This window comes from Dama dama, chromosome 29 (assembly GCF_033118175.1).
Source record: "Dama dama isolate Ldn47 chromosome 29, ASM3311817v1, whole genome shotgun sequence".
Lineage (NCBI taxonomy): Eukaryota > Metazoa > Chordata > Mammalia > Artiodactyla > Cervidae > Dama > Dama dama.
The window spans coordinates 55,319,129-55,345,357 of NC_083709.1; the positions used below are offsets into that span (position 1 = coordinate 55,319,129).

At 37.4% G+C, this 26,229-nt stretch overlaps 1 protein-coding gene across 2 annotated transcripts in view; it reads right to left on the reverse strand.

Moving 5' to 3' along the window:
- CEMIP2 (cell migration inducing hyaluronidase 2) overlaps positions 1-26,229 on the reverse strand; it is a 75,406-nt gene that overhangs the window by 28,041 nt on the left and 21,136 nt on the right. For both annotated transcript variants that reach the window (XM_061132661.1, XM_061132662.1), the window contains exons 3-13: positions 25,110-25,250; positions 23,980-24,541; positions 20,131-20,300; positions 16,061-16,249; positions 14,141-14,310; positions 12,608-12,817; positions 12,099-12,304; positions 11,887-11,956; positions 8,655-8,783; positions 6,761-6,849; positions 1,497-1,628 (exon numbers count right to left, since the gene is read on the reverse strand). In XM_061132661.1, the coding sequence (XP_060988644.1) occupies positions 1,497-1,628; positions 6,761-6,849; positions 8,655-8,783; positions 11,887-11,956; positions 12,099-12,304; positions 12,608-12,817; positions 14,141-14,310; positions 16,061-16,249; positions 20,131-20,300; positions 23,980-24,541; positions 25,110-25,250 (2,068 nt within the window). The remainder of the gene's footprint in view (positions 1-1,496; positions 1,629-6,760; positions 6,850-8,654; positions 8,784-11,886; positions 11,957-12,098; positions 12,305-12,607; positions 12,818-14,140; positions 14,311-16,060; positions 16,250-20,130; positions 20,301-23,979; positions 24,542-25,109; positions 25,251-26,229) is intronic.

Genomic DNA, 26,229 nt, shown 5'->3' on the forward strand with positions numbered 1-26,229 from the left:
TAATAACTAAAAGCATAGTCTCCACAGTAAAGGAACCTGGTTTGAATCTCAGGTTTGCCAATTACTAGCTGTGTGACCTTGGGCAAATCACCTGTGTGCGCCTCAGTTTTCTCATCTAAAGGTTGAAATGACACTATAAGCTTCCTCGTAGGGTATCTGAAAGCATTAAAATGCTAATTCATTTCAACTATTTAGAACAGCATCTGGCACAGAGTAAAGAGCACATGAAAAGTGAAAGTGTTAGTCACTCAGTCGTGTCTGACTCTTTGCAACCTCATGGACTGTAGCCCACCAGGCTCCTCTGTCCATGGAATTTTCCAGGCAAGAATACTGAAATGGGTAGCCATCCCTTTCTCCAGGGGATCTTGCCAATTCAGGGATCAAACCCGGGTCTCCTGCATTATAGGCAGATTCTTTACCGTCTGAGCCACCAGGGAAGCCCAAAGAGAATATGTGTTAAAAACCTATATTTACAATTTTTATCATTAGTTTGGCTCCCATATCTGTGTGTTCTGCATCCACAGATTCAACCAATTGTGGCTAAGAAATATTTTTTTAAATTCCAGAAAACTCCAAAAAGCAAAACTTTGTCCAGTGCTGGCAACTATTTACATAGCATTTACACTGTATTTACAACTATTTAGGTAGCATTTACAGTCTTGAGTATGAGTACTCTAGAGATGATTTATGGTATATAGAAGGATGTATATAGGTTATATGCAAATACTGAATACTATAACATTTTATATAAGGATCTTGAGCGTCAAGATTTTTAGTACCCATTGGGGTCCTGAAACTGATCCCCCATGAATACCAAGGAATGACTAATTTTTATCAATTAGATCATAGCATTCTCTTCAAAACTTTTCAATATTAATTCCAAATTATTTCTACAGATTTTATACAGTGTCAGTTTTTTTCATGATAAAAACCAAGCAACTAACGTAAGTATCAGCCAGAAAAAAACATTTTTCTAAACTCCTGAACACCAAATCTTAGCTCGACATACCTCAGGCTTCTCCTAAAAGTATACAAATGGAAAAGAAGTGAGAGGCTTACTGCCTCAAGTCATGTTAAAACATAAGTCAACAGACTTATTAAGGTGGAATTCAACTTTTGTTTTGAATGGCAGTGGAAGAGCATCATCAAACAGTTTCCAAGAGGAAGGAAAAAAGTGCAGGTAGTTTCGAAATCTTTATTTAGTTCTCTGACATAGACCATGTTTGTTATATAAAGTCCCAGTTTCTGTTTAATCTCATCAAAAAGCTCTCATGTCACCAGACAAATTCAGTTCCAATAACAGCAGCAGAATGAGACGATTCCAAACATTTGCAGTCGGTTAACATACTTCCTCAGAGCTTGTCCTGTCTATTAGTAATGATACTATGATTCCAGAAACCACCACTGTGCTTTTTGGTCTACTGAGTTTTTAAAAATAGCCTTAAAAAATAAATACGTCAGTGCCATCAGATAATAACTTCACAGAGAATACCCACGCTGAATTCTGAACAACAATGTCTCCTCCTCTAACCCAAGCTCCGTTGTCATTGTTTTTAAAAGCAATGAGCCTGTCAATCAAAGCAGCAACACGTGGCTTCTCAGGGTCTGCATCCTGATGAGGCCGAAACCTTAGGGTTGGGAGAAAAAAAAAAAGAGACTTAAAGAGTAATGAAAAGGCAATGGGAGTCAGCTATTTAAAACTATAAGAAAAAAAAAGAAACAAACAAAAAAAAAATTATAAGCTTAAGTATCAAAAAGCAAGATTCAAGTTTGACCAAAACAAGACAAAAACACCAAGACACAACTTAATATCTGCATTTAAAATACTGAAGAAAAAAAAAATCACAAATTTGCAGAAAACTGATTTCATATTTCAGTTTGTTTTTCATCAATTTATCTTATAGAGTGGACATTACAGAACATTCCAAGCACTAAAAGCATTTCAAAAATAAAAACCTCAAACTAAGAAATACAGCATGTTTTCACAAATTCTTGTTACATGATATTAAAATAAACTTACTGAGTAAATTAATCATATATTTCAACATACATATCTATGAACCAGAGTATTATTTGAGTTGTATGCTGGTGAAATGTTTCAGATATAGAGTGAAATCTGGGTTCAATATCTTTAAAATGCCTAAATTTAAAAGAGATTATATTTATAGAATATTACTCAGCCATAAAAAATGAAATTTTGCCATCTGTGATGTGGATGGACCTAGAAGGTATTCTGCTTAGTGAATAAGTCAGACAAAGAAAGACAAATAAATGCTCCACATTATCACTTATATGTGTAATCTAAAAAATGAAACAAATGTATGTAACAAAAAAGAAACAGATTCATAGATACAGAGAACAAAGGAGTAGTTATCAGAGTAGTTACCAGTGTGCAGAGAAGGGAAGAGGGAGCAGATAGTGGTATTAAGAGACATAAACTACTATGGATAAAATAAACAGGGCTTCCCATGTGGTGCTAGTAGTAAAGAACCCGCATGCCAAGGCAGGTGACATAAGCAACATAGGTTCAATCCCTGGGTGGGGAAGATCCTCTGGAGGAGGAAATGGCAACCCAAGCAACAAGGATATATATATACCATACAGCACAGGGAAATGAAGCCATTATTTCATAATAACTTTAAATGAAGTCTAATCTATAAAAATACCAAATCGTTGTACATTTAACACTAATATACTGTAAATCTATTATAATAAAAATATAAAAAATTTCAGCACTTTAAAAAGTAGACTGTATTTCATCAACTTATTAGTTATAAAGATTGAATTTTATTTTTTCTTTCTCTTCCTAAAACATTTACAAGGATCTTAGTGAAAAGACCAAGAAAAAAAAAAAAAAACTGGTGTCAAAAACTGTTAAGTGTAACAGCTCAAATAATTTCAAAAGGCCTCCTAACTTAAAATAAGATCACTTCCATCATAATCTTACAAAGCTGGGGAGGTGGACAGAGAAAAACTAGACAGCTTTACAAAGACCCATTCAGCAAGTTGAGATGCTTCAACCATATAATCATGAAGTATCATGTGCACAAATGCTACTGTGAAAGTCGCTGGGACATGGTAGTGCTCACCAAAGACAGATGTGACGATGGGAGAAGCAGCTATGCCCAGAAAGCTGCAAGTGCAAAGGCATGAGTGAGCTTGGCATGTCCAAGAACAACAAGCAGGCTGGCTGGTAAGGTCAAAGCAAGACGAAGAGGACAGGGAGGGAGGCACGTTTCAGGCAAGGATGTGGTTCTTTATTCTGAATGCAATGGGAAAAGTAGAATGGCGGTGCCAGGGGCTGGAGGGAGGAGGAAATGGGGGGGTGATGATCAAAGGGTATAAAAGCTTTAGTTTTATAAGATAAATAAATTCTAGAGAGCTAGTCTATAGATCTTTTGACAAAAAACTAATGTTTTACTTCATAAAATAATGTCCATAAAGGAGACAGAAGGAAACTTTGCCCTTGATAGTTCATAGGTGTGTATTTATTTCCAAACTTACTGAGTTCTTGACATTACATATGCACAGCTTTTTGCATGTCAGTCATACCTGAATAAAGTAGGTGGATCAATAAGTGTGATGGGAAGTTGTCAGAAACATGGAGTCAGAGCATGATATAATCGAATTTCACTTTTTAACTGGTCACTAGCTGCTCCTTGGTGACAGGATCATGGAGAACAGATAATAAGGACAGCACTCTAGAAAGCACTCCGCCCACCCTTTAGATTGCGGATGTGACCCCTTACACTAAATAGCTCTGACCTATGGTGTAAAAAGACTGAGCCATCACCCAGTCTTCTGGCATTGTAGCTGCTGTCAAACAGCTTCACAGTCATTACATAATATCAAGCAGATGGAACAGTTTTGGAAAGGAAACTACACAATGTGCTAAAAGAAAGCCCCCCCCCCCCCAAAAAAAGACAATAAAGCAACATCTAATTTTCTGCTGTAGCCATCTCACTTTTTCTGAAATTCCTATTAATACAAATCGTTGACCACTTGCTTAAATACCCTTTATTTTTCACCCTCCTTCCCACTTAGTATGTAGAAAATGCAGCTAATTTTCCATCCCCTTCAATTTATGAGCCTTCAGAACACTTCCCGACTCTCACTTGTCTTCTGCTTTAAATGTACTAGTCGGTTTTCATGTTCTTTTACTCTCTTAGATGAAACTTACCTGTCTTAACCTGAGAGCTTTCTGGAGTTAAAATATTCTATCTTTGGATTCCTGTAATTTCACATCTTGAAGATACAAGGAAAGACTCATCTGATTAACTATTAAGTCAACTTCCCCTTTGATGAACACATTAAATACCTTCTGAGTCCCATGGACTGGATATTTAATTCATGAGCTGACTTATTACTCATTTGTGTTTGAGTGTCATCATTTTTAGTCATGTTTGGACTGCATGAATGCATGTGGGCATATTTTATTCATCAGTTTATACAAAATTAAATGTATATACTAGCTGCCAAATGTCTTGTTACTCTTCTACAATCAGTTCTTTTCAATGACAACTTCCAAATGGAATCTCCTTACCAACATGTATGCTTTATAAACTAGTGAGAAAAGTATAGACAGCCCAGAAAAGATTATGACTATCATGATATCAGACATGCATACACAGGGTCTTAGGCCATTATGAATAGATTTGATTTATTGTCAAGTATAATGAAAACATCAATAGATTCTGAAATATATTTTCTTTATTCATCCATTCATATACACACATATAATTTTTAAGGCAGATAAGAGAGTCGATTGTGTTTTATGTAAAGATTTTTTTGGCTAATACTATTAATACCTTAGCAAAGCACACATTACTAGTTCTACTAGTTATAACAAACTCTCAAAAAACAGTAGTGATCTTCTAGCAAGATTCCTTTGTTTTGTCAGTTAATATTCTCTTTTTGGTTCATAATTTATTGCCATCTATATGCTCCTTTTTCATCCCAAGTTTATCTCCTCTTTTTCTACGTCATATCTTGCTCAGCTATTAAGTGTCTAGTACCCTGAGTTTTATTTAAACAATACTGACAATTTCTCCACTTCTCAAACATTATCTGAGCATTGCTTTAATATTTTTCAGGCTTAACTTGATCTTTCATGATGAGTAGTTTTACTAACTTATTTCCCCACTTTTACTGTGTCACAAGGATTCTGCTTCACTGACCTAAAGTGTGGCTCCTACTTTATTCCCTTGTGAACAACACCTGGCATCCTTTTCTTTAAGTGTCACCCCTGGTGGCTCAAATGGTAAAGAATTTGCCTGCATTGCAAGAGACCTGGGTTCAATCCCTGGGTTGGGAAGATCCTCTGGAGAAGGGAATGGCAATCCACTTCAGTATTCTTGCTTGGAGAATTCCATGGACAGGGGAGCCTGCTGGGCTACCATCCATGGGGTTACAAAAAGTCGAACATGACTGAGTGACATTCATGTTTTCTCTTGACCTTTTATACTGTGTCACAATGATTCTGCTTCACCAAGCTGCAGTGTGGCTCCTACTTTATTTCTTTGTGAACAACAGCACCTGGCATCCTTTTCTTAGATGACTGCAAACAGAGTCTATTAAACCTAGCACCTTTTCAAATCCTTTAGTTGGTCAGTCCATCTGAAGTATAGAAAAATAACACACACACAGCTTCTACTGAATATGACCTTAAGTTGCCATCTTTTCCAGAAAATGTTGTTTCCATTGGAGACATTTTATTTATTTTGACTCATATCATGCTCATGCTCAATCATTCAGTTATGTCTGACTCTTGCAACCCCACAGACTGTAGCCCACCAGGCTCATCTGTCCATGGGATTTCTCAGGAAAGAATACTGCAGTAGGTTGCCATTTCCTCTTCCAGGGGATCTTTCTGACTCAGGAATCAAACCCCTATCTCCTACGTCTCCTGCATTGGCAGGCAGATTCTTTACCACTGAGCCACCTGGAAAATGACTGAGATATAAATCAGCATTTCAACAGTTTTGTTTTTTTTTTAAACAGGCAGTATATGAGGCAACATAAATTAAATGTCTCCAATAGAAACAAAATTTCCCAGAAGAAATGGCAACTTAAGGTCATACACAGTTTCTACTGAATATGACCTTAAGTTGCCACCTTCCGGAAAATTTTGTTTCCATTGGACACATTTTATTTATTTTGGCTCATTTACAGGATGTTTAAAAAAAAAAAAAAACTTTGTTGAAATGCTGATCCATATTCCAATCACATTTTGTGGTTATAAAGGAGAGTAACAAAGAGCCCAGCTATGATGTGAATCTGAGACTACAAACAACTGAAACAGAACTAGCTTGATCAAGTTTGAGACTTTTCCCTTTGAAATAGATTTAATGCAACATTCCATTTTGACCACTAACAATAAATTACGTATTCCTTGGTTTTCAGGGAATATATTAAGACATCTTAGCTTGTTTTTCAATGAATCATATTCTACTGTAAGCCAAATTTGGACCCTTTTTCAACATATCTCTCTTCTTTTTATTTCTCTTTCTACAACTCTTTCTAACATCAATTTGCAACTGTCAAAAGGAGAAGCAGCATCAATTTCTTTGGCATCTCACTAAGATAAAAATCCCAGCCACAGTACCTAGAACAGCAAAATAAATGTTTTTTCAAAACCCTGCTACAAACCTTGAAAACTTCAGTTTAACTATGTTACTGGAGAAGAGGGCAATGGCTCAACTCAGAAAGTTTTACTTTGGCAAGATATGGCTCAAGTGTGACTTAAAAGGACCAGGTCTACCTTGCACTGTTATCCAAACAGAGGTACTCCCTTGGGTCAGCAGCACTAGCATTGGTTGTTTTGACACCTTTGTCAATAAATAAGCCAGCCTGGAAAACATAATAATGGACTGAAATGAATATAAATCCCAAGTTATAATGACATATAGGATACATGAAAATAAGTTTTAGCATATCACATCTACCAAAAATGGAGGGAGAAGAGGTAAACAACCAAACAAAGGTATTACAAAAATGGCTACTTTATTGTTTTGTTTTTTTTTTAATAATTTTACTCATTTGGTCAAACCTTTCTTTAGTGCCCATCTTGGGGGTCACCAAGAATTATATGTCACCCAGAAAACCATGGTCTTTGCTATTACTCCATAAACAAGGAGGAAGATATGCAATTAAATAAACAATTACAAAACAATATAGTAAGCATACAATGAAGGAAATAGATGATGCTTTGGCAGCACATAAGAAAGGCACCAAGATGAGACATTCTATGAAGGCAGGAGAGAGAATTCAGGGAATGTCTCCTGAAAGAAGTGACATCTGAAAGCTGACACTTGAAGAAACCAGCCACACAGAAGACCAGGTCAGAGACTGAAGGGCAGGGAGTAGGTGGGAAACATCTAAAGAACCCAGAGGAAATCACTCCAGGGAATCATCTGTACAAAACTTCTGGGGATGAGAGAAAGCGTGACATATCTGAGGGGGAAAAAAATCTTAGATGGACTATCAGGAAATATATGGAGGGAGGCAAGGTAAGGAAGAAGACTAAAGAGAAGCAAATGCCAGATGATGCAGAGTCAGTATGCTTAAGAATCAAGACAATGGGATTTTAATAAAGGTTATGTAATCAACTGCATTTTTAAGAAAGAATACTGTAGTCTCAAATTTAACAAATTTAAATTTAAAATCTAATAATCCACCCTTTATTCAGATCTAATATCTTTTATTTTAAATTGATATAGTAGAATACTAAATTTCCTCATGGTACATGACATTAAAAAATTAATTAGAATGAGGTGTTTTTTGTAATACCACTAATAATTTTAAAATTTTGAGGACTTCTACTTTGAAGTGCTATTTTCAATTATTACCAGTCTTAATCAACTATTCAGTTCATAAATATCACAATTCTGTGTAAAGTTTTTTCCTCTCAAGTCTTCAAGTGATTCTAAGTTCTTCAAATTATATCACACTGAGGTTTTTAAAGGATCCTCTGAGTTTCATAAAGGGAAATTATTAATTGAACTTTGATGTGGATCACATCAGAGGAAAGAATCTGGGCACTGTATCACATGATAAAAATATCAAGATGGCTCAAGAGTACAAAAGGAACCAGATGTGTTTTATCACCAAGGAGGTTAAGTGTCAATTATCATGAAAATTAGAGTTCCTAAATGGCCTTTCATCTATTTGACCTACATATCATTTTAAATTAGGTCAAATATTCTTAAACAATATTTCACTGTTTACATAACTATATTAAATGTCCAGTAGGACATTCCATCAACACTGAGAGAAGAGAGAAAATATGCATTTTAAGTCCCAAAAGCATATAATACAATAATGTGTACATCCTTAGAAACAAGCAATGATATTAAAGATTGGAAGGAAAGTGAGCAGAAGGAAAGAGGATGAGGACTCATGATTCAAGTCCACTATTATAATTATTCAGATTGCATGTACATGTGCGCCACAGCATATATTCCTGTGTGTATATAAACAGAAAGCTGTCTATACATCCTGAATCTGGCAGGATTAGGAGTCAGCTTTTTTAATCACAAATTACATTCTCTGATGACAAGTTCTAACTTGTATTAACATCTCTCAGTTGTAATCACAGTAGTCCATCCTTTACCCTGTAAATTATACATACTGATTGTTAAAACTTAGGAACCTACCTTAAAATTTGAATGGACCCTGTTGTTATAAAATATTCCCAGTGGAGTGAGTTCTGGTTTTGCTAAGAGCTGCAATCCACTGGATTCCCCCGTAGGTTCCTTGTGGAATAAATACCATATTCCAGCATCCTGTAATTAAAAGGGCAAGGTCATTAAAGGCATCCTTTTATAAAACCACTCTGTGAAACACCCTCACATAAACTAAGCATTTCACAAACAAGTTTATTCTTCTTAACACTAATTATTCATTGTTTCAGGTTCAGAGTTGACTCTAAAAAGTTGTGCACTCTCAAAGCAGTGTATCAGGTTTGATTTTTCAAAAAGCAAATTTAATTTTGCTTTTAAGATGGGACAAAAGATAGAACTGGCTGATACCAAAATTTTATTCAAAATAACTTTCCTATCATTAGCTTTAAAAAGTCATGCAGAACTAGAACCAAACAAGCCTCCCTTCCTTTCACATGACCAGGATAGGATAGCCTTTTAGCAATATGGGTTTTTTTTTTCCTATTTACCTCCAAACCTGATCAATAGATGAGTCATACCTATTAAACAACTATCCATCAACATACAGAGATCACTGACTTCTTTCAAACAACTCCAATGCCCTTCCTATCCTGAGGCAAATTTTTGCCAAAGAGAAAAAACCACCACATGCATGAATCAGGATGCTGTCTCAGCCTGGGTCCTGTCTGTTCAGTCTCAGTGTTACTTACCCTAACTGGGGCAGCAGAAGAGTTTGAAATTTTCTGACACTCAAAATGGGATATAAAAATAGAAATGAAATGTTCTTAACCTCTGTGACAACTTTTTATTTTACAATTTAATTAAAAATCAGCCCAATGTGAAGGACAACTTCACATCAAGGAACATTGACTAAGCAGCTTGCTAAAACTCAAATATATAGTCCAAAAGTACAGTATCGATTCAAATTTAGCAGACGTTCATCTAAAGCCAGGAATACAATAGCCTGTTCTCAAAGAATTCATAGTCAAACAAGAAACATAGAGACAACTAAAGTATAGCTATAAGTACTACACTAGTTTTAACAAAGTCCTTTAGGAACAAAGAGAGATGAATTGTGGAAAACATATCAGCAAAATGAATGCAGTATCTGGCATTTTTCCATGATAAAACTTTACAGATAGGTCTCAGTAAAAACAAACTCCTCTTGAAGAATGTGTCTGCCACCTCTATGCTTTGGGGCACAAGACGGACTCAGAGGGCTATGAAGAAGGCTCCACACCATAGCCTGATAGTAAGGGCAGTGAACCCTCCCAAGACACAGCGGAGTTTGGGGCTGCAGGGTGGAAAAGGGGGGATAAGGAGGTAGCAGCTGTTTCCTGTTAAAACACTGTGGCGTCAAGACAGGTAAAGCGAGCTTTGTAAAAGGCAGTGGAAAGGTACAGGAAGAAAAAGTTTGATTTACTTTGGGAGGAAAACCCTTGCCAAAACATGAGCTTTACCGGAGCAGTTTTTCTAGAGAGAAAAAAAGAACTCACAGAATGAAAAGGGAGAAGAACATATAAGAGACGGAAAAAGACAGACACCTGCTATCTTCTTTTCTCAAATGAGCCCTCATAAGGATGTCTGGCAACCTCAACTTACATTTTTCAGGGACTCTGCAATTTGCTTTGATCTGCAACCCATGACTTCTGAAAATAGCTGAGTCTCTGCTCTGTGCTCATTTGTCATGTAATGTAGATCAGATGATCCTGGGGTAAGACGGCACATCAAACCCTTGGCCACCTCTACCCAAAATCTCATCTTCCAACTAGAAACTCTCACTATAAATCCTATATGGGCTCAACAAATATTTGATGAAAAATGAATGAATAGAAGACTGAAATGATTGAATGTCCAGGGCTCTGCCCTGTCAAGTAAGAATCTTATGCTTTATGTTTTTAAGAAAAACCACAGATGTAAATTCTACCATCACCCAGTGATACCTGTTTTCTGGCTATCTTGAAGAAATACTCCCTTCAGGTAATTTTTTACTTTATTCTGGAAAACAATGATAGGTATTCCTTTCCTGTTTAAAATGTTAATAGCCATGATGTATGTATATGAATATTCAGGTTTTGCTGCAAAGCTTGTATTTCTGTGCTATAGTTTTCAGCACAGATATAATCATAATAGTATTATGTTTTAAAGATTCATTTGTACATTATAAATTAGCAGCTATATTATAAAAACACTCAGCCTGTGTGCCACAACTACTGAGTCTGTGCCCTACAGTCCCAAAGCAGTAACTGCCAAGCCCACATGTACAACTACCGAAACCCGTGTGTCTAGAGCCTGTGCTCCGCAACGAGAGAACGTGCTCCACCACAATGAGCAGCCACTCAGCACGAGGAAGAGCAGCCCCGGCTTGCTGCAACTAGAGAGAGCCGTAGAAAAGCAACGAAGACCCAGTGCAGCCAAAAATAAATAAATAAATAAGATAAAGGCACACGGTTGAGTCCTTGCTTTACTAAGGAGGTGGAATTTCCAAGTGTATAAAATCCCTGCATTTAACAGAAAGGATATGCCCCTTTGACCAGAATGACCATTGTCATAATATTCTACAGAATAGCCCATTCTCATAAGGCTTTTTTTACTAATGAACATATGATTGAAATGGAGAAGCCAGAAGGATTGTACATAATACACTAAAAATACTCTGGAGATGACATGATAACCCGATATACTGCTGCTGCTGCTTCTGCTAAGTCACTTCAGTCGTGTCTGACTCTGTGTGACCCCATAGACGGCAGCCCACCAGGCTCCCCCGTCCCTGGGATTCTCCAGGCAAGAACACTGGAATGGGTTGCCATTTCCTCCTCCAATGCATGAAAGTGAAAAGTGAAAGTGAAGTCGCTCAGTCGTGTCCGACTCTTAGCGACCCCATGGACTGCAGCCTACCAGGCTCCTCCGTTCATGGGATTTCCCAGGCAAGAGTACTGGAGTGGGTTGCCATTTCCTTCTCCAAACCCGACATACTAGCCCCCTCTTTTCTTCCATTTAGCATCTGTCTTTGTACACTCATAAATACTAACTGGCACAAATGATGTAGAAGAAACAGAAGAACCATCTGAACCACAGCCTGCTCTGAGAGCAGGCTGAAATAAGCAGTACCAGAAAGCAAGGTGCTTGAGTTAGACGACCACATACTATGTTGCATATACATATAAACCAGAACACTTACAAACAAGAATGCAAAAAAACACTGATGTGCTTTAGTGTTATTTACCTGTGAGCCTGCAGCTGCATTATTAATCAGATTATTGTTGGGATGAGCAATCCAGAAAGTTGAAACGGCCCTGAAAGGCATTTTTTTTAAGGTGATTTAAATATTTGTCAGGAAAAATCCCATCTTCTCAAAACCTCCCACTAAACATATCCCCCAAAAGCCAACAGGCCTTGGCCATCACACGTGAGCTTTTCACTCCAGCAATTACTCACATACAGTCAGTGGCAGGCACAGGGATATAATTTCCAAATACTTTTTCCCGCATGGTGATGCACATGGAGTTATTCCTATCTGTGGGAAGGAGTGTGCCTGGTTTGGTGAGGAGTCCCAGATTGTGGAACAAAGTATTTCTCTGTTCAATACCATCTTCCAGAAAGAAACAATGACCCAGTGTGTCAAATCCGACGGTGTCTTTTATCTGCCAAAATACAAGTGTATAATGCCATTGGTAACATGACTGGCTGTGGTTGATAAGTGCCATTCATGAGGCATGCTGAGTACAAAAGCAAAAAGTTTTCATCTTAGCTGATGGGGCAAAGTCAAATGTCAGGGTTCACTGATCTCTTAAGTGAACAGAGAAAAACAGCAGAATTCTCAGGAAGGCAGGAGAGAGTAAGACCTGTGGTCCAACAGCTTACTTATATAAAATTGATAAGTCATGGAAATGAAGGAGAGATGACTGCTTTCATAAAATGTATCAACACCATATGAGGCTACTTACCAGCAAGCCATTTGTCCCATGCACAGTGATGCACCTCGAGAAGCTGTGATGAATGGACAGGCCATCCACAAATGCTGCATGTCTGTACCCTCCTCTGGAATCCACGTCTCCACATAGATGAAAATGAACAGGATACCGCCCCAGGTGCTGCTGACCCATGTGTTTCAATTCCACGTGAGAAAGATGGACCGAAGTAAAATTCTTCTTTATCTACGAGAAAACCAAAAATCAAACTAACACACAAGCAAAGTAGCTTAGGGCAAAGTAGCTCAGAAGCAAAGTAACAAAATACATTGTACATTGTTTTTTTTTAAAAAAATATTTATTTGGCTGTTATCAGGTCTTAGTTGCAGCATGCAGGATATTTGTTGGGTACATGGGCTCTCTAGTTGCCCTGTGGTATGTGGGATCTTAGTTCCCTGACCAGGGATCGAACCTGAGTTCCCTGCATTCGAAGGCAGACTCTCAACCACTGGATCACCAAGGAAATTCCCCCAAAATATTGTTTTAATGGAAAATATCTGAAGGAGACCAGACATGACAGCATTTTTCTTTCACATCCTGTTTTCTTGGATCTCCAGCTCAGAATTTAGCAAATGCTTCTTTACATAAATGAATACTTTAAAGAGTAATAAAAAATAGCCTCTTATTAGGAATCAAGGAAAGGTAACCAGAAAGGCTACAAAAATGATTTTTGTACATATGTGTGGGTTTGTTCAAATATTTTGGTCATTTCCTATCTAGTCCAGTTCTCTCATTTCTATAATCTCCACTGTGATAAATAATTATTTCTAAATCCTCCCTCAATGATTTAGTTAGCATATAATGTTGTTTACTTCCGTTCTTTTTAAAAAAATGCTTCTATGATCCACAACTTCAGCAGTCTCAATATTTATAAACTCTGGATTTTCAATCATACTACTAAAAACAAAGTCATGACACTGACCAACATATCAGAAATCAGTGCAACAGAAATGTAGCCAAAAATAATATCCTACTCAACACACAAAAATTGATTTTAAGACACATGTAGCCAAAATGCAGCCCAGGAGTCCAATATATTAGTACACAGAGCAACATTTAATATATAATAAGTGCTCAGTACTTTTACAGAATAAAAAAATCTGCATATAAAAAGTATCTTTACAGAAACATATCTTGAATATGTACATCACTATTGCTTACCCTTTCATAATATCATGCTTAAAAAAAAAAAAAAACCTGATCCTTTCAGAGATTGCATGAATAATACCAAGATTATTTGGTCTTTTTGTCTGTATAACTGATTCTTCTCCATGTAAACTGATTTCATTCTTCACAGGACAATTCTTAAATGGTTTAACTAAGAGTCCAGTTCAACTAAATGAAGATATAATGTTATCTTTTAATCATCTAAAATCTCCTTGTCATTGGAAAGAGAAATAAAATGTGATTTCAATAGCCATAAAGATGTCATTCCAAAACCTGAAAGCTTTGTCAAACATGTACTTAGCAGTCAGAGTTTCAAAGAATTCATTAAATCCTTTTGCCTACCATGACATGTCCTCCAAAGGTATCATAATCAAAGAACTGACACTGATTTTCAGCATAGCATGAGTCTTCCATTTCTCCTTGGATGACAATATTCTGGGTAAGAATTCCAACCTCAGCTCTCATGTCTACACCATCTATAATCTCACCCACGTGCAGGAACTGAGGCGTTTCTGGTTGATAAGAGCAAGGCAAAAATAACATTAGAACAAAGAAAACATAAAACTTACATCAAAAAGACAGTAATCTTTATCTTGTAACTTCAAGACATTATTAAATTTATTGTTTGTTTCCATTCTTCAATCCCTCAGAACGAAAGAATCCCAGGAAGCAGAGATTTTATGGATTTCCTACTCTAATCACCCACACTCAGTGCCCTTAACCCTCACTCCCAACTATCAAACCCACACACGGAGAGCTTACTCCTCCCTAAAGTACTGGGTCGGCCAAAAAGTTCCACTTGGGTTTTTCCAGAAGATGTTACATAAAAACTCAAACAAACTTTTTGGCCAAGCCAACAGTTCAGTCTTCTCTTGAACAGCACCAGTAATCTGGAACCTAACTAAGCGTCCATGCTGTCTCTCTCTGCTTCCTGTCCACGGGCTCTTGTTCTGCTCCCCTGAGGACACGTGAATACCCAAGTACATTCCGTATCTAGGAAAACTAATGGTTTTGTAGATGTTGATAATAGGGTGTCAAGTTTTTCTTGCTTCTTCTTCAAAACTAAAGTAATCTGCACTTGGACATTAACAGTCCAGAAATAACTATCTTTTCTTTCCACTTCTTTTATAATATTATTATGCACTTTTAAATCCCCCCCTTTACTAAAAACTTAGAAACATTTTTACCAACGAGCCTTTATCTGATCTTTGACTGAACTGAACTATATAAACTCAGGAAGGAAAAACACAAATAAACCAAATAATGGAGATTCATTATCATGTATACTTGTTAACAACAATGGGAATTTCCAAACAAAATTAATGCCAGATGGTCTGATGATTTTTTACTTTTCAGCTTTCTGCTTATGGCCTGTATGGTCAAGAAGGAAAAGTACAACACTGAGTGAAGCAGGATAAAACTGCCAAGTGAGTCAATTTCATTTTTTTTTAAAGCAAAAAAGTTTCCTTTAACCTTAAAAATTCTAAATTACCCATTGAGTGAGTACTTATTAGTAACTCTAAATTCTTTTGTTTTCTATCATAAATGTATAGTGCATAATTTTTATTACAGAAGCAAGGAAAGCAATATAACGAATGAATGCACAATGAATCCCATAACTGAGGCAATGAAGAAAGAAGCTTTGCCTATCACCGGTCTCAAAATAAGTAACTGGTAAATGTCAGTCATTCTTTGTAAACAGAGCTTACAGTAAGGATCTCATTATATATTGCTCTCTCTCAAAAAATACATTCATCAAGATTATGGCACAAAATGTAGTTTTATGAAAATACCTTTTTGGTTTCATTTTAAGTATTTGTGAGATCTACTACTGGCCAAGAAAGCAGACACTCAAAGACCATGAGTTTCCTTTTTTTTACATAAAAAAGAGACACTTCTATTTAAAAAATAAACCTAGTTTACTATTATCTAATAGCAGAAATTTAATAAAAAAAAAAAGTTTGAAAGCATCTTGAAAAAAAATTCAATCCATCTAGTTTCCATCTATTTTTTTTTAAATATAGAAACTGGCATAAAAACACTGATTTGTCTATAATACATCATTAACAGCAACATTATTGCTCAATGACTACTTTTATCTAACATCCTCCGGGACTCTACTGTTCAAAGAAGCCCACTGCTAAGACCTTCAGTATTGATGATGATGATGACGACAATGAGGACTGAAGGAAAAACAAAGAATCCCAAGAATCATATCTCAAGAAGAGTGTTTCCCAAGAAGCCTTCTTAGCAGTCTGATACCTTTGACTTTGACCTGGAAGCGGCCGCACTCAGGACAGGGGAGAAGAGTAAACTCCTCTGCTTGGTACATGGAATAGTCTGTGCTTGCGACCACAATATGATCTCCGGGTTCCCAGCTACTAACTTCATCCAGCAGGTGCAGTTTTACTCCATCTACGGCCTCTACCTGGAAACCTGAATAAGAAATACCTAGACCAAAAAGCAAGAAAGAAAGTGATTTTTTTTCCTCTAAAATCAACCCCTTCACTGATTCATAAATCAAAAGATAAATGTAAGTCAGCAATGCTTCAATCTGACCCATGCACAGGAAAAGATAGGACATGAACACACATAATCTTAACATTAAGAATAAAAGCTGGCCTTAGGTGATTTCTCGTTTCTAGACCTTTGCTCATCATTTAGTCTCTGTCTACAGTGTCCATCCACTCTTAATTTACCAACCAAGATACTATTCATCTTATAACGTTCAGGCAAACCTTTCTGGACTTCCCAAACATCCTCTTGGAAGTAACCATTCTCTCCAGTATTCCTACTGTTATTTCTCTCTGGTATGACTAGTCTCATTCCAACGGGAAGACAGCGCACCTCCCTGGAAGCTGCATCAGTGAAGAGAGCAAAGCACAGCCACCTGTATGCACAGCTCCGTCTCACGGCGCAGACTCATAAACGTCTACTGAAGGGATGAGTGCCCCACTATCATCTGCAAAGTGACCTAAAGGCCACAGGATAGTGCCCAGTCCAACTCACACTGATGTTACCCTGGGATAACATCAGACTTGCAATCCAGGAACTACTAATTACTGATCTTTCCTGAGACCTCCTTCTGAAATTCAGAGTTGGTTCCCAACTAGGCAGATGGAAACTGAAAAGCTGATCCAACATCTCTATAACTTGCACTCTTTAACACGCAACCAAGTGCAGAAGCTTCTGCACTGTTTCCTGCTTCTCAAAGTGTCCTTGACATAATCTGTCACGGTCCAAAACCTGATTTAATGCAAATGAATATGGAATAGATGGAAGCTACAGAAAATATGGAAATGTGGGGAGACACCATATTTCAAAGATATCTGTTTACTATCTGTATTTCAGCATCACCTTTCCAATTAATTGACAAACTACTCTGGGGCTACTTGAAGATACTGACCCTAAAAGTCGATGAGGGACTTCCCTGGTGGTCCAGTGGCTAAGACTCCAAGTTCGCAGTGCTTGGGGACCCAGATTCGATCCCTGGTCGGGACACTATATCCTGCATGCCATAACTAAAGTCCCGTACGCCACAGCTAAGAGTTGGTGGAGCCAAATAAGTATTTTTTTAAAAATTAAAAAAAAAATAGTCAATGACAGGAATAAAAAAAACTCATTTACATAAGTTACAGGAATCAAAATGCAAGATATTTAGGCAAGACACAAAGAATAATACAAATATCCTTACAGTCTTAGGGATACCTGATAATACCTAACCTAAGCAAGTTCTGAAATCTGCTCCACTAGACTGATCCACCATGCTTTCCTGTTTCTACAAAGTACTAAAACAAAACAGAAAAAAAAAAAAGGAAGGAACCTAATGAATGTAAAGTGTCTTTTCTTTATGTTTCTTTCACATAAATACTAAAGCCCATAATAGAATATTTTGTCTAAATAAAGATAATAACTATCAATGATGGCTAACAATTTTTGGGATTTCACATACATAATAACCTTTCATCAAAACAGCTTTGAGATAGAGGAACTATTATATGCACTAGAGATAAAAGAAGCAAAGGTCAGGGAGTCTGACTAATAGCTGAAAAAAGATAGTCTGACTAATAGCTAAAAAAAGAGCCCACAATGAATGCTAATTTAATTCCAGAGTCCAGTTTTCCTAACCTCTATATCATTCTTCCTTCCTAAGAACTAAAACAGGCAGGTTAAGAGTAAAGATAAGCCAAAATCTCATGGTAGCAACGATAATCACCACCCAAAATTTCAGATTTAACCAAAAAGATTTATCTAAAAAAGGGCAACTAAGAAACTTTAATTTTCTTCATAAAAAATTTCAATTTTTAAAATTTTAAAATTTCAAATTTTAAAAATTTTCTAGATAAATAAGTTTTAACTTAAAAGATCATTAGAATTTGCTTCTGTTAAAAAAAAAAAAGCAAGGTTACGTAGAGAAAAATCTGTATTATTCAACAATTCTTCACTTTTTTCTGGATGTAGAAGAAAATCCTTCCTGGGATATCTCCTACTGGCACTAATGACCTGGAAGTAGGAAAGGAAATACGTTCACCATCCTAGCTTCTTGGAGTGAATTTCTACCTCTTGCAGAAAACAGGAGACACTGAGAGCAGAGAACACAAACAATATCCTACAATAGACAGCTAGAATGTATCCTTTCTCAGAAATGAACAGTCATTGGTAATGTGAAAATGTAAGCAAAATTTCTCACAAAGGAAATGTTGACTCCAAGTTTGTCATCCTCTGCCTGGAGTATTACTGAAAGAAGTTCCACTAAACTCTTCATGCAAGTCCCAATTCCCACTCAGAAATACTTCTCATCTACCTTGGCTTTTTGCCAGAGGCAACCATGATGTGGCTGAAAGAACAATAGTCTTGGAGGCAGAAAATTTAGGCTTGATTCCAGTTTCCTCATCCATAATAGACACTATCTCCTCACCTCAAACTCAGAAGGCTGCTTAAATGGAGCATGTGAATTCCTCCATGAACATATGAAGTTTCCTCCATAAACATAGGAACTCTGTTTATCTGTTTGTTTTAAAGCAAAAGACTCTTTTTTTTAATTACAAGGATACAAAATACAGTTATATCCCAAGTCATGTTTGCATTACTGTTAAAACAGCTAACCTTTATTGAGTGCTTACTATCTAGTCTGTGCTAAAAACTTCATATTCTTCATGTTTGATACTCACAGCAGCCCTATGTGGTAGTTTCCATTATTATCCCCATTTTCAGATGAGGAAACTAAGGGTTAGGAAGTTAAAGTCATATGCCATCATCATATAGTAAGTCAGACAGCTGGGACATGAACCCAGGCATTCTGTCTCCAGAAATCCATTTCAGTGAATACTTTGCTACAGTGCTGCTAAAAACAGAGGTATGTGCCCAGCCTAAAATAAGCTTTTCTGTGTAATTACAGATGTAATAAGCCACCTTTTAATTACTCATTTCACATTAATTTTGGGATAATACTGGGTTGGAAAAGAAAGATGGTGGGCAAGCACAGACAGGAGGCTGCCAATTCACCTGGAGCCAAAAAAATCTAGCAGCAAAATACAGAAATTCTTCAGTGAATTTCCTTTAAAAAAAAAAAGGTCAGAAAAAAAAATAAAAAATAAAAAAAATTTAAAAAAAGGTCAGAGTATCATTGTTAGACATGATAATTCTTCTGAAAGGTGGATTCTAATTTTCAAAAATGCTGAAGAAAAGTAAAGACCTAAGATAACTTTAAAATATATTATTTAAGGAAAGGCAAGCAGGTTAAAACAAAATGAACACTAGGGGAGGGAACATAGATTTTAAATGCTAATTAACTCCGAATGACAGGGTGAAACATTAATTTTAACTTTGTACTTTTCTCTGTTTTCCAGTTTGTCTATAAGATAAATGTAGTAGCTGAATTATCAACGAAACATTGCTAAGCAAACGAGTATTTGTTTACACAGCATGTGTTCAAAGGTAATATTTGTCGATACAGCTATAAAACAATAAGAACCAAAGTACAAAACCAGTTCACTGTCACAGAACATAGTCAAAGACAGCTCACCCTATCACATCCAGATTGGTTCGACTGATACTAAATCTAGGAAACAAATCTATTAACCACACCTAATGACTCAAGAATGAAGAACAATGTCCAACTGAGGATGCCTAAACTAGATCATTTTCTAATCCAGAAAAAAAGAGTGTTGTTTCAGCCTAAAAGATCAACTATAGTTGGAAAACTATAGGTTTCACCTTCAACCAGTTGAGAAATAGAAATAGACTGTCATTTGAATACAATGCCACTTTAAAAAACATTTGTCACAATACTTACCAATGTATTAACAAAAGTATAAACTGTGCTCACCTACCTTCAATCCATTCACTATAAGCTGTCACAGAGAACTTCTGACCATCCACAGTATAAAATTCTCTTTGGGCGAGAGCCTTCCCTCCACTACTATGATTCTCATAGTTTCTTACAGATTCATTGCAAGAAGTACTGCCACCATCAATGACACCAACCAAAGCCCAAGCTTGCCTAGAAGGAAAAACAGCAGGTGAAACTGATTATTTGTCATGGTACTGACCCAAATTCCCAACACAGATGTTATGACAGGTGCTATTAATTCTATTTCATTTTTGTCAATCCCTCCAACTCTTTTATCACATGTGGTTGCAAGTCCAAACTTAACTGAAAAAACTGACATCACAGAAGGAAATGCACCTGGATTTTAAATCCCTGTTTGTCCAGTTCTGTAACAGGTGAAACGCTGATTACTATGATTTCAATTAATCATTGACTTCCCCGATGCACACTCGTTTCATTCACATTATTTTTTATTATTATTTTTTCTAATCTTCTGGCCACTCAACATGTGGGGTGTCAGTTTCCAACCAGATATGAAACCAGCATCCCTTGCATTAGAGGACAGATTCTTAACCACTGGATCACCAATGTGTGTTAATCACTCAGTTGTGTACAACTCTCTGTGACCCCAAGGACTGTAGCCCACCAGGCTCCTCTGTCCATGGAATTCTCCAGGCAAGAATACTGGAATGGATTGCAACTTCCTTCTCCAGGGGATCTTCCCGACCCAGGGACTGAACCCAGGTCTCCTGCATTGCAAGCAAATTCTTTACCATCTGAGCCACCAGGGAAGCCCCCATTTCCTTTTAAATGACTATTGCCTGGTCTCTTTTCCACTCTTATCTCTGCAATGTTCTCAAATCTAACTACATAATAGAATCACATGGGAGCTTTAGAAACATATCCAAGCTTAGACCCAGCCCACACCAACGCAACCAACATCTCTGCAGGCGGGGCCTAGCATGAGTCTGTTTTAAAGTTCCCCAGATGCTCTGACTGTGTAGCCACACTGGATAACCACCACGTTAGAGCAGGGGTTCTCAAACTTCATTGGTATCAGAATTAAACGTAAGGCTTGTTAAACCAGACTGCTGGGCCCCACCTTCTGACTGTTGGATGTGCGGCCATAGAATTACTGACAAGTTCCCAGGTGATGCTGATGCTGCTGGTCTGGGAACCACACTGCGAACCTGAGTCACAGGTCAGAGGTTACAGCAGTAGGCGTTATCTTTGACTGCATACATTGCCAGTGGGGAGCAGGGGTATGTTCTACGCTTCAGAGATCCTGATGTAAATGATGTACCGTGGGCCCTGCGCATGGAATTTTTTAAGATCTCAGGGGTGCAAACAAAGCTGAGAACCGCTGGTTATTAGTTTAATATTAAAGCTGTAGAATCACTATTCAACAGGTTTTTAATTTTACATGCTTTATATCTATTTGTTGAAAGCAATACACTTGAAAAACACCATTTTATTTCTGTGATACTGTGATAAACATTCCAGGGACTCTGCTCAAGCTTGTGACCAAAGTCAATTTAAAAAAAAGAAAGAAAGAAAGAATAAAGACAAAACATCAGAAAATTAGCCTTAAGACTCCTGGTTTAAAACATGAAAAGAAAAATGTCAGCTTCTCACTGTAGGGGGGAAAAATTGCCAAATATAATCTATGCTAGACAGATGGCTGGATATTCACAGATGAAAGTTAACCAATGCATGCCTACATCCTTACAAATCCCACACCCGCCCCTGCGTGGATTAGCTACTCTTTGGCTGACTGTTTTATAGCTCTATTTATATTCTTTGATACAGCAGAAAGAATCAAATGAAGAATGTTTTAGTTTATTATCTCCTATGTGAGGGAAGGAGAGGAAGACTATGAGAGGCTTCCTTTATTTACCAGAACTGCCTCAGCAACTATAAAACAATGTTCTATTCTACTGACACTATCTCCAAAACACTCCTACTTCCCTCCTCCACTTGAGGAAAATTTCAACATGCCAGACATTATCTTCAAAGGGGCATGTTTATGTACCCTGGAGATAATATCAATGCAAAGGAACACTGGCAAAGGATCACAATTCTAATTTCTCCGTCAAATCAGCAGCAATATTTTAAAAGGAATTTGAAAACAGTAGGGAGAAGATTACCCGGAAAGTCAAACAAAACATTCAGAGCTAATGATCACACAAATCTAGAACAATAATGACTTAAAGAAACAAAAGTTATTATCTCTGGTACTATTAGATGATGAAATAGAGTAGGTATCGGAGCAGACCATGCTTTCACTCCTAGGTCTATCAATTATAGAAATACCTGCACATGAGCATGAAGAGAAACTCCAGTACTTTGGCCACCTGATGCAGAGTCGACTCATGGGAAAAGACTGTTGAAGGGAAAGATCGGGGGCAAGAAAAGAAGGGGGCGACAGAGGATGAGATGGTTGGATGACATCACTGACTCAATGGACATGAGTTTGAGCAAACTCCGGGAGATAGTGAAGGACAGGGAAGCCGGCATGCTGCAGTTCATGGGATCGCAAAGGGTGGGACATGACTTAGCGACTGAACAACAACAACAAATATTCCCCGTGTGAGTAAAAAGAGGTTTAAAACCACTACAGACCCTTTTTCTTCACTAACTTTTGTCTTCTTAACTTTCTCTACAATTTCTATAGATAATATTCCATTCTAACACTGACCAAAGGAAAAAATAATAACTAAATAAATCAACCATCAAAGGAAAAAAAGAGAAACTAGATCATTTCAACATGCCAGTTTTGAAGTTCTCTAACTTTTCACTGCAGATATCCCCTGGCTTTATTGTGAACATTAAGCAGAAAACTTCTGTTTTCTTTGTAAATGTTGAGCCAGCTACTTCCCCAGAACCGCATTAGGAAATCATGATTAGCCAGAATACGGCACAAGAACACAAGAATAAATTGTAGGAATGAAACCTACTATCTGGATGAACTCCCGGGCCCTCCAACTTGTGCCAGGGTCTCATAGGACAGTGCCAATCAAACAAGATTCGAATTAAAGGGTTCAAATAACAAAAGAAAAAAGAGCGAGAGAGAGAGAAAGAAAAGAAAAAGAAACCTGTGCATGTTCCACCCCTCCTCATGCTTTTAAGACAACTTTTACACCTTAGCTCAGAACGGGGCCCTAACCTTTCAACTCATAAGGTGAAACTCAATTAGCCTGAGTTTCATATGATCTTCAGAAGATACTGTAAGAAGGAAGTCAATTTCCTTAAACTGATTGTTTTTCAGAACCATACTCCCATTCTTAATTTTTCACAAGTCCAATGCTAAGATTCACAAAGTGCTTCATAAACCAAAGCTTAGAAGAGAGCTTTGTAACCAGTATTCTATCCTCCAATTCAAAGCAAGAGGCAACCAGACTTCCAAATTGTAGTGGCCATTCTGACACCTGACTTTCTCCATCACACTCTCCTCTCACACACACACAGATTCTAATACGCAGCGGGAAGGAAAGTCAAAAAAGATAGGTATGGGGCCTCCCTGGCAGTCCAGTGGTTGGGAGTCCACCTGCCAATGAAGGGAACGTGGGTTTGATCCCTGGTCCAGGAGGATCCCACCAGCCGAGGGGCAACTGGGCCCTCAAGCCACAACTACTGAGCCTGGGGGGCCTAGAGTCTGTGCTCCGCAACGAGAGGAGCCACCACGAGGAGAGACCCGAGCACCACAGCCAGAGAGCAGCCTCGGCTCGCCACAACGAGAGAAAGCCCTTGCAGCAAGGAAGACCCAGCACAGTCAAAAATAAATAAATACAAAATTGTAAAATATATCTTCATGCTAAAAAAAAAAAATAAAAAAGATATGCATGCCCACCTGTAGCCCAGCCCTTGGATCAGCTTACTTCCCAGCCGGTCCTGGATCATCTGTATGGTTCCTTGTAAGAGGCTTTTAACAGCTGAATCTCCAACAGCTATAGCAACAATCCGTCCTGGATCCTGGTCTCTCAGGAATTTCTGAAGTCGCCTACTTTCATTTTGGGATTCATGGGTATCAAATCTCTCAATTTCCAAAATTTTGGCTGTGTCTTGATCAATGACCCTCACATTGAGGCCCCTGGAAAAGTCCTTTTCAAAGGCATAGGAGCCAAAGGTCAAGCCTGAAGAATTCAGAGTTCTCACCAACAATGTCCATGATGCCTTCTGTGTCCCATGTAATTCCAGTGTCCCGCCGGCTTCCACACCAATAAATTTTTTGCCAAATGTTGGCATACTTTCACCTTCATCTGACTTGCCATACAAGGCAATTGTCGCTTTGGATTTATAGCGGCATTTTTCTGCTCCAATATGAAGCGCCCCACCATCCTTGATCAGGATGTAACGAGTCCTCAAAGTAATATTTCTGGATCCATCTTTATCATCCCCAAATACAAGCAGTCCTGCAGGGAATAACATCAAGTAAGCCAGTTTCTGAAATATCTTTCTAAGGTACAGAGAAATAGCTTTCATCTTAAGAGGGAACAAAAGCACTTCTGCAGTTAAGTTGGGAAAAAGAATTTACTGTAAGTCTGCTTAGAAAATTGAATGTTTTCAAAACGTATTAAAGAAATGGAGAATTCATATCTCAACACCCTAAACATGCCCATGTGTAAGAATTTCAATCCATTCACTTTAAAGGGAAATCATCTCTAGAAAAATATCTAAGACTCTACAAATCTGAATCTCATTTTTACCTGTATTAACCTATATTAATTCTCTCATCACTCTCCATAGTTGTAACAAAGATTTAGCTATAAGAGATGACCTTCTGGAGCTCGCTCTTTCTGAATAAACCAACGGTCTGGACTTGAGTGATTTCTAAGGCCCTTCTAGCTGTTGAATTCTACGGTTCTAACTTAGGAAACGTTCCTGTCTCCACGGTTAGTGACACCACATTCTAAATGCCAACAACAGTTGTCTACATAAAGAACATCAAATGTTGCTGTTCCCATAGACAGGGACCGTTACCTCCATCCTGAATAACTATAGAATTCACTGTGGCATCTGAGGTCAGACGAAACATATCTCCTTCCTTGATAACAACTTGTTTTGCAGAATCTTGTCCTGGATCCCAGTTCCTGAGACGGGGGTTTTGATCTGGGCAATTCTCTATAAAACAAAGCAACATCAATACCCCATTAAACCAACAAGACACAAAAACACCTTTAGCCAAATTCAAGTACTACTGTTGTTTATTGCAACTTGCAAGTAATGGGCTGACGTATTTTAATTTCTTTCCATAAGGATGGAATTCCTATCCCATCCCACCAAGCAGAGCTATGTCAAATCCTTTACTTCCTCAAAACATAAAAAAGGTTTCTCCACAAAAGCAAGTTGCTCCCATCTAGTTTGGGTCAGAGTCCAGTAAAAACAGAGTTCCCCTGAACTATCTACTCTGGAAACAAATCAACAGTAAGAGGCAAAACTCTGAATTGTGTTTAGAAAAGAAAATAAGTTCACAACATACTGATAGATTAAAAAAAAAAAAAAAAAAGAATTGCTAAGCAATATGCATATTAGGTCTTCCCAGGTTCCTTCCTATGCATGGAGAATCATAAAGCAGGTGATAACGGCACTTCCTTCATCACAAAGGGAGCTGCTGATAAATAGCGGTATCTTCAAACATGTACATTTTCCCAACAAAACTGCAAGAGGCAAATAGCCAAAACCATGACTTCTCATTTTCAGAGATGAGGAAACTACAGATTAGAGAAGCCAAACCCAAGACAACTCAGCAAGTTGAGTGATATGAAAGTTCCCCTTTAAGAAATGAGGTTTTAAAAAAAAAAAAAAAGAAATGAGGTTTACTTTCCTTGCAGTGTTCCTTTGCTAGAATTTGCCTCTTGAATAGATGATGATGAAAATACAAAAAGTATTTTGCATTGCCAAAGCTATTTAAAGAATGAGACCTTTCATTTATTTATATATATATAAAATTTGGAAGAGAGAGGAAAAAAATATCACACCAATTTTTTTAAATTTTTTTTTTTTTCTTTTTTCTTTTTTTATTTTTAATGTTAGGATAATTACAATATTGTGTTGATTTCTCCCATACATCAACATGGATCAGCCCCAGACACATGTGTCC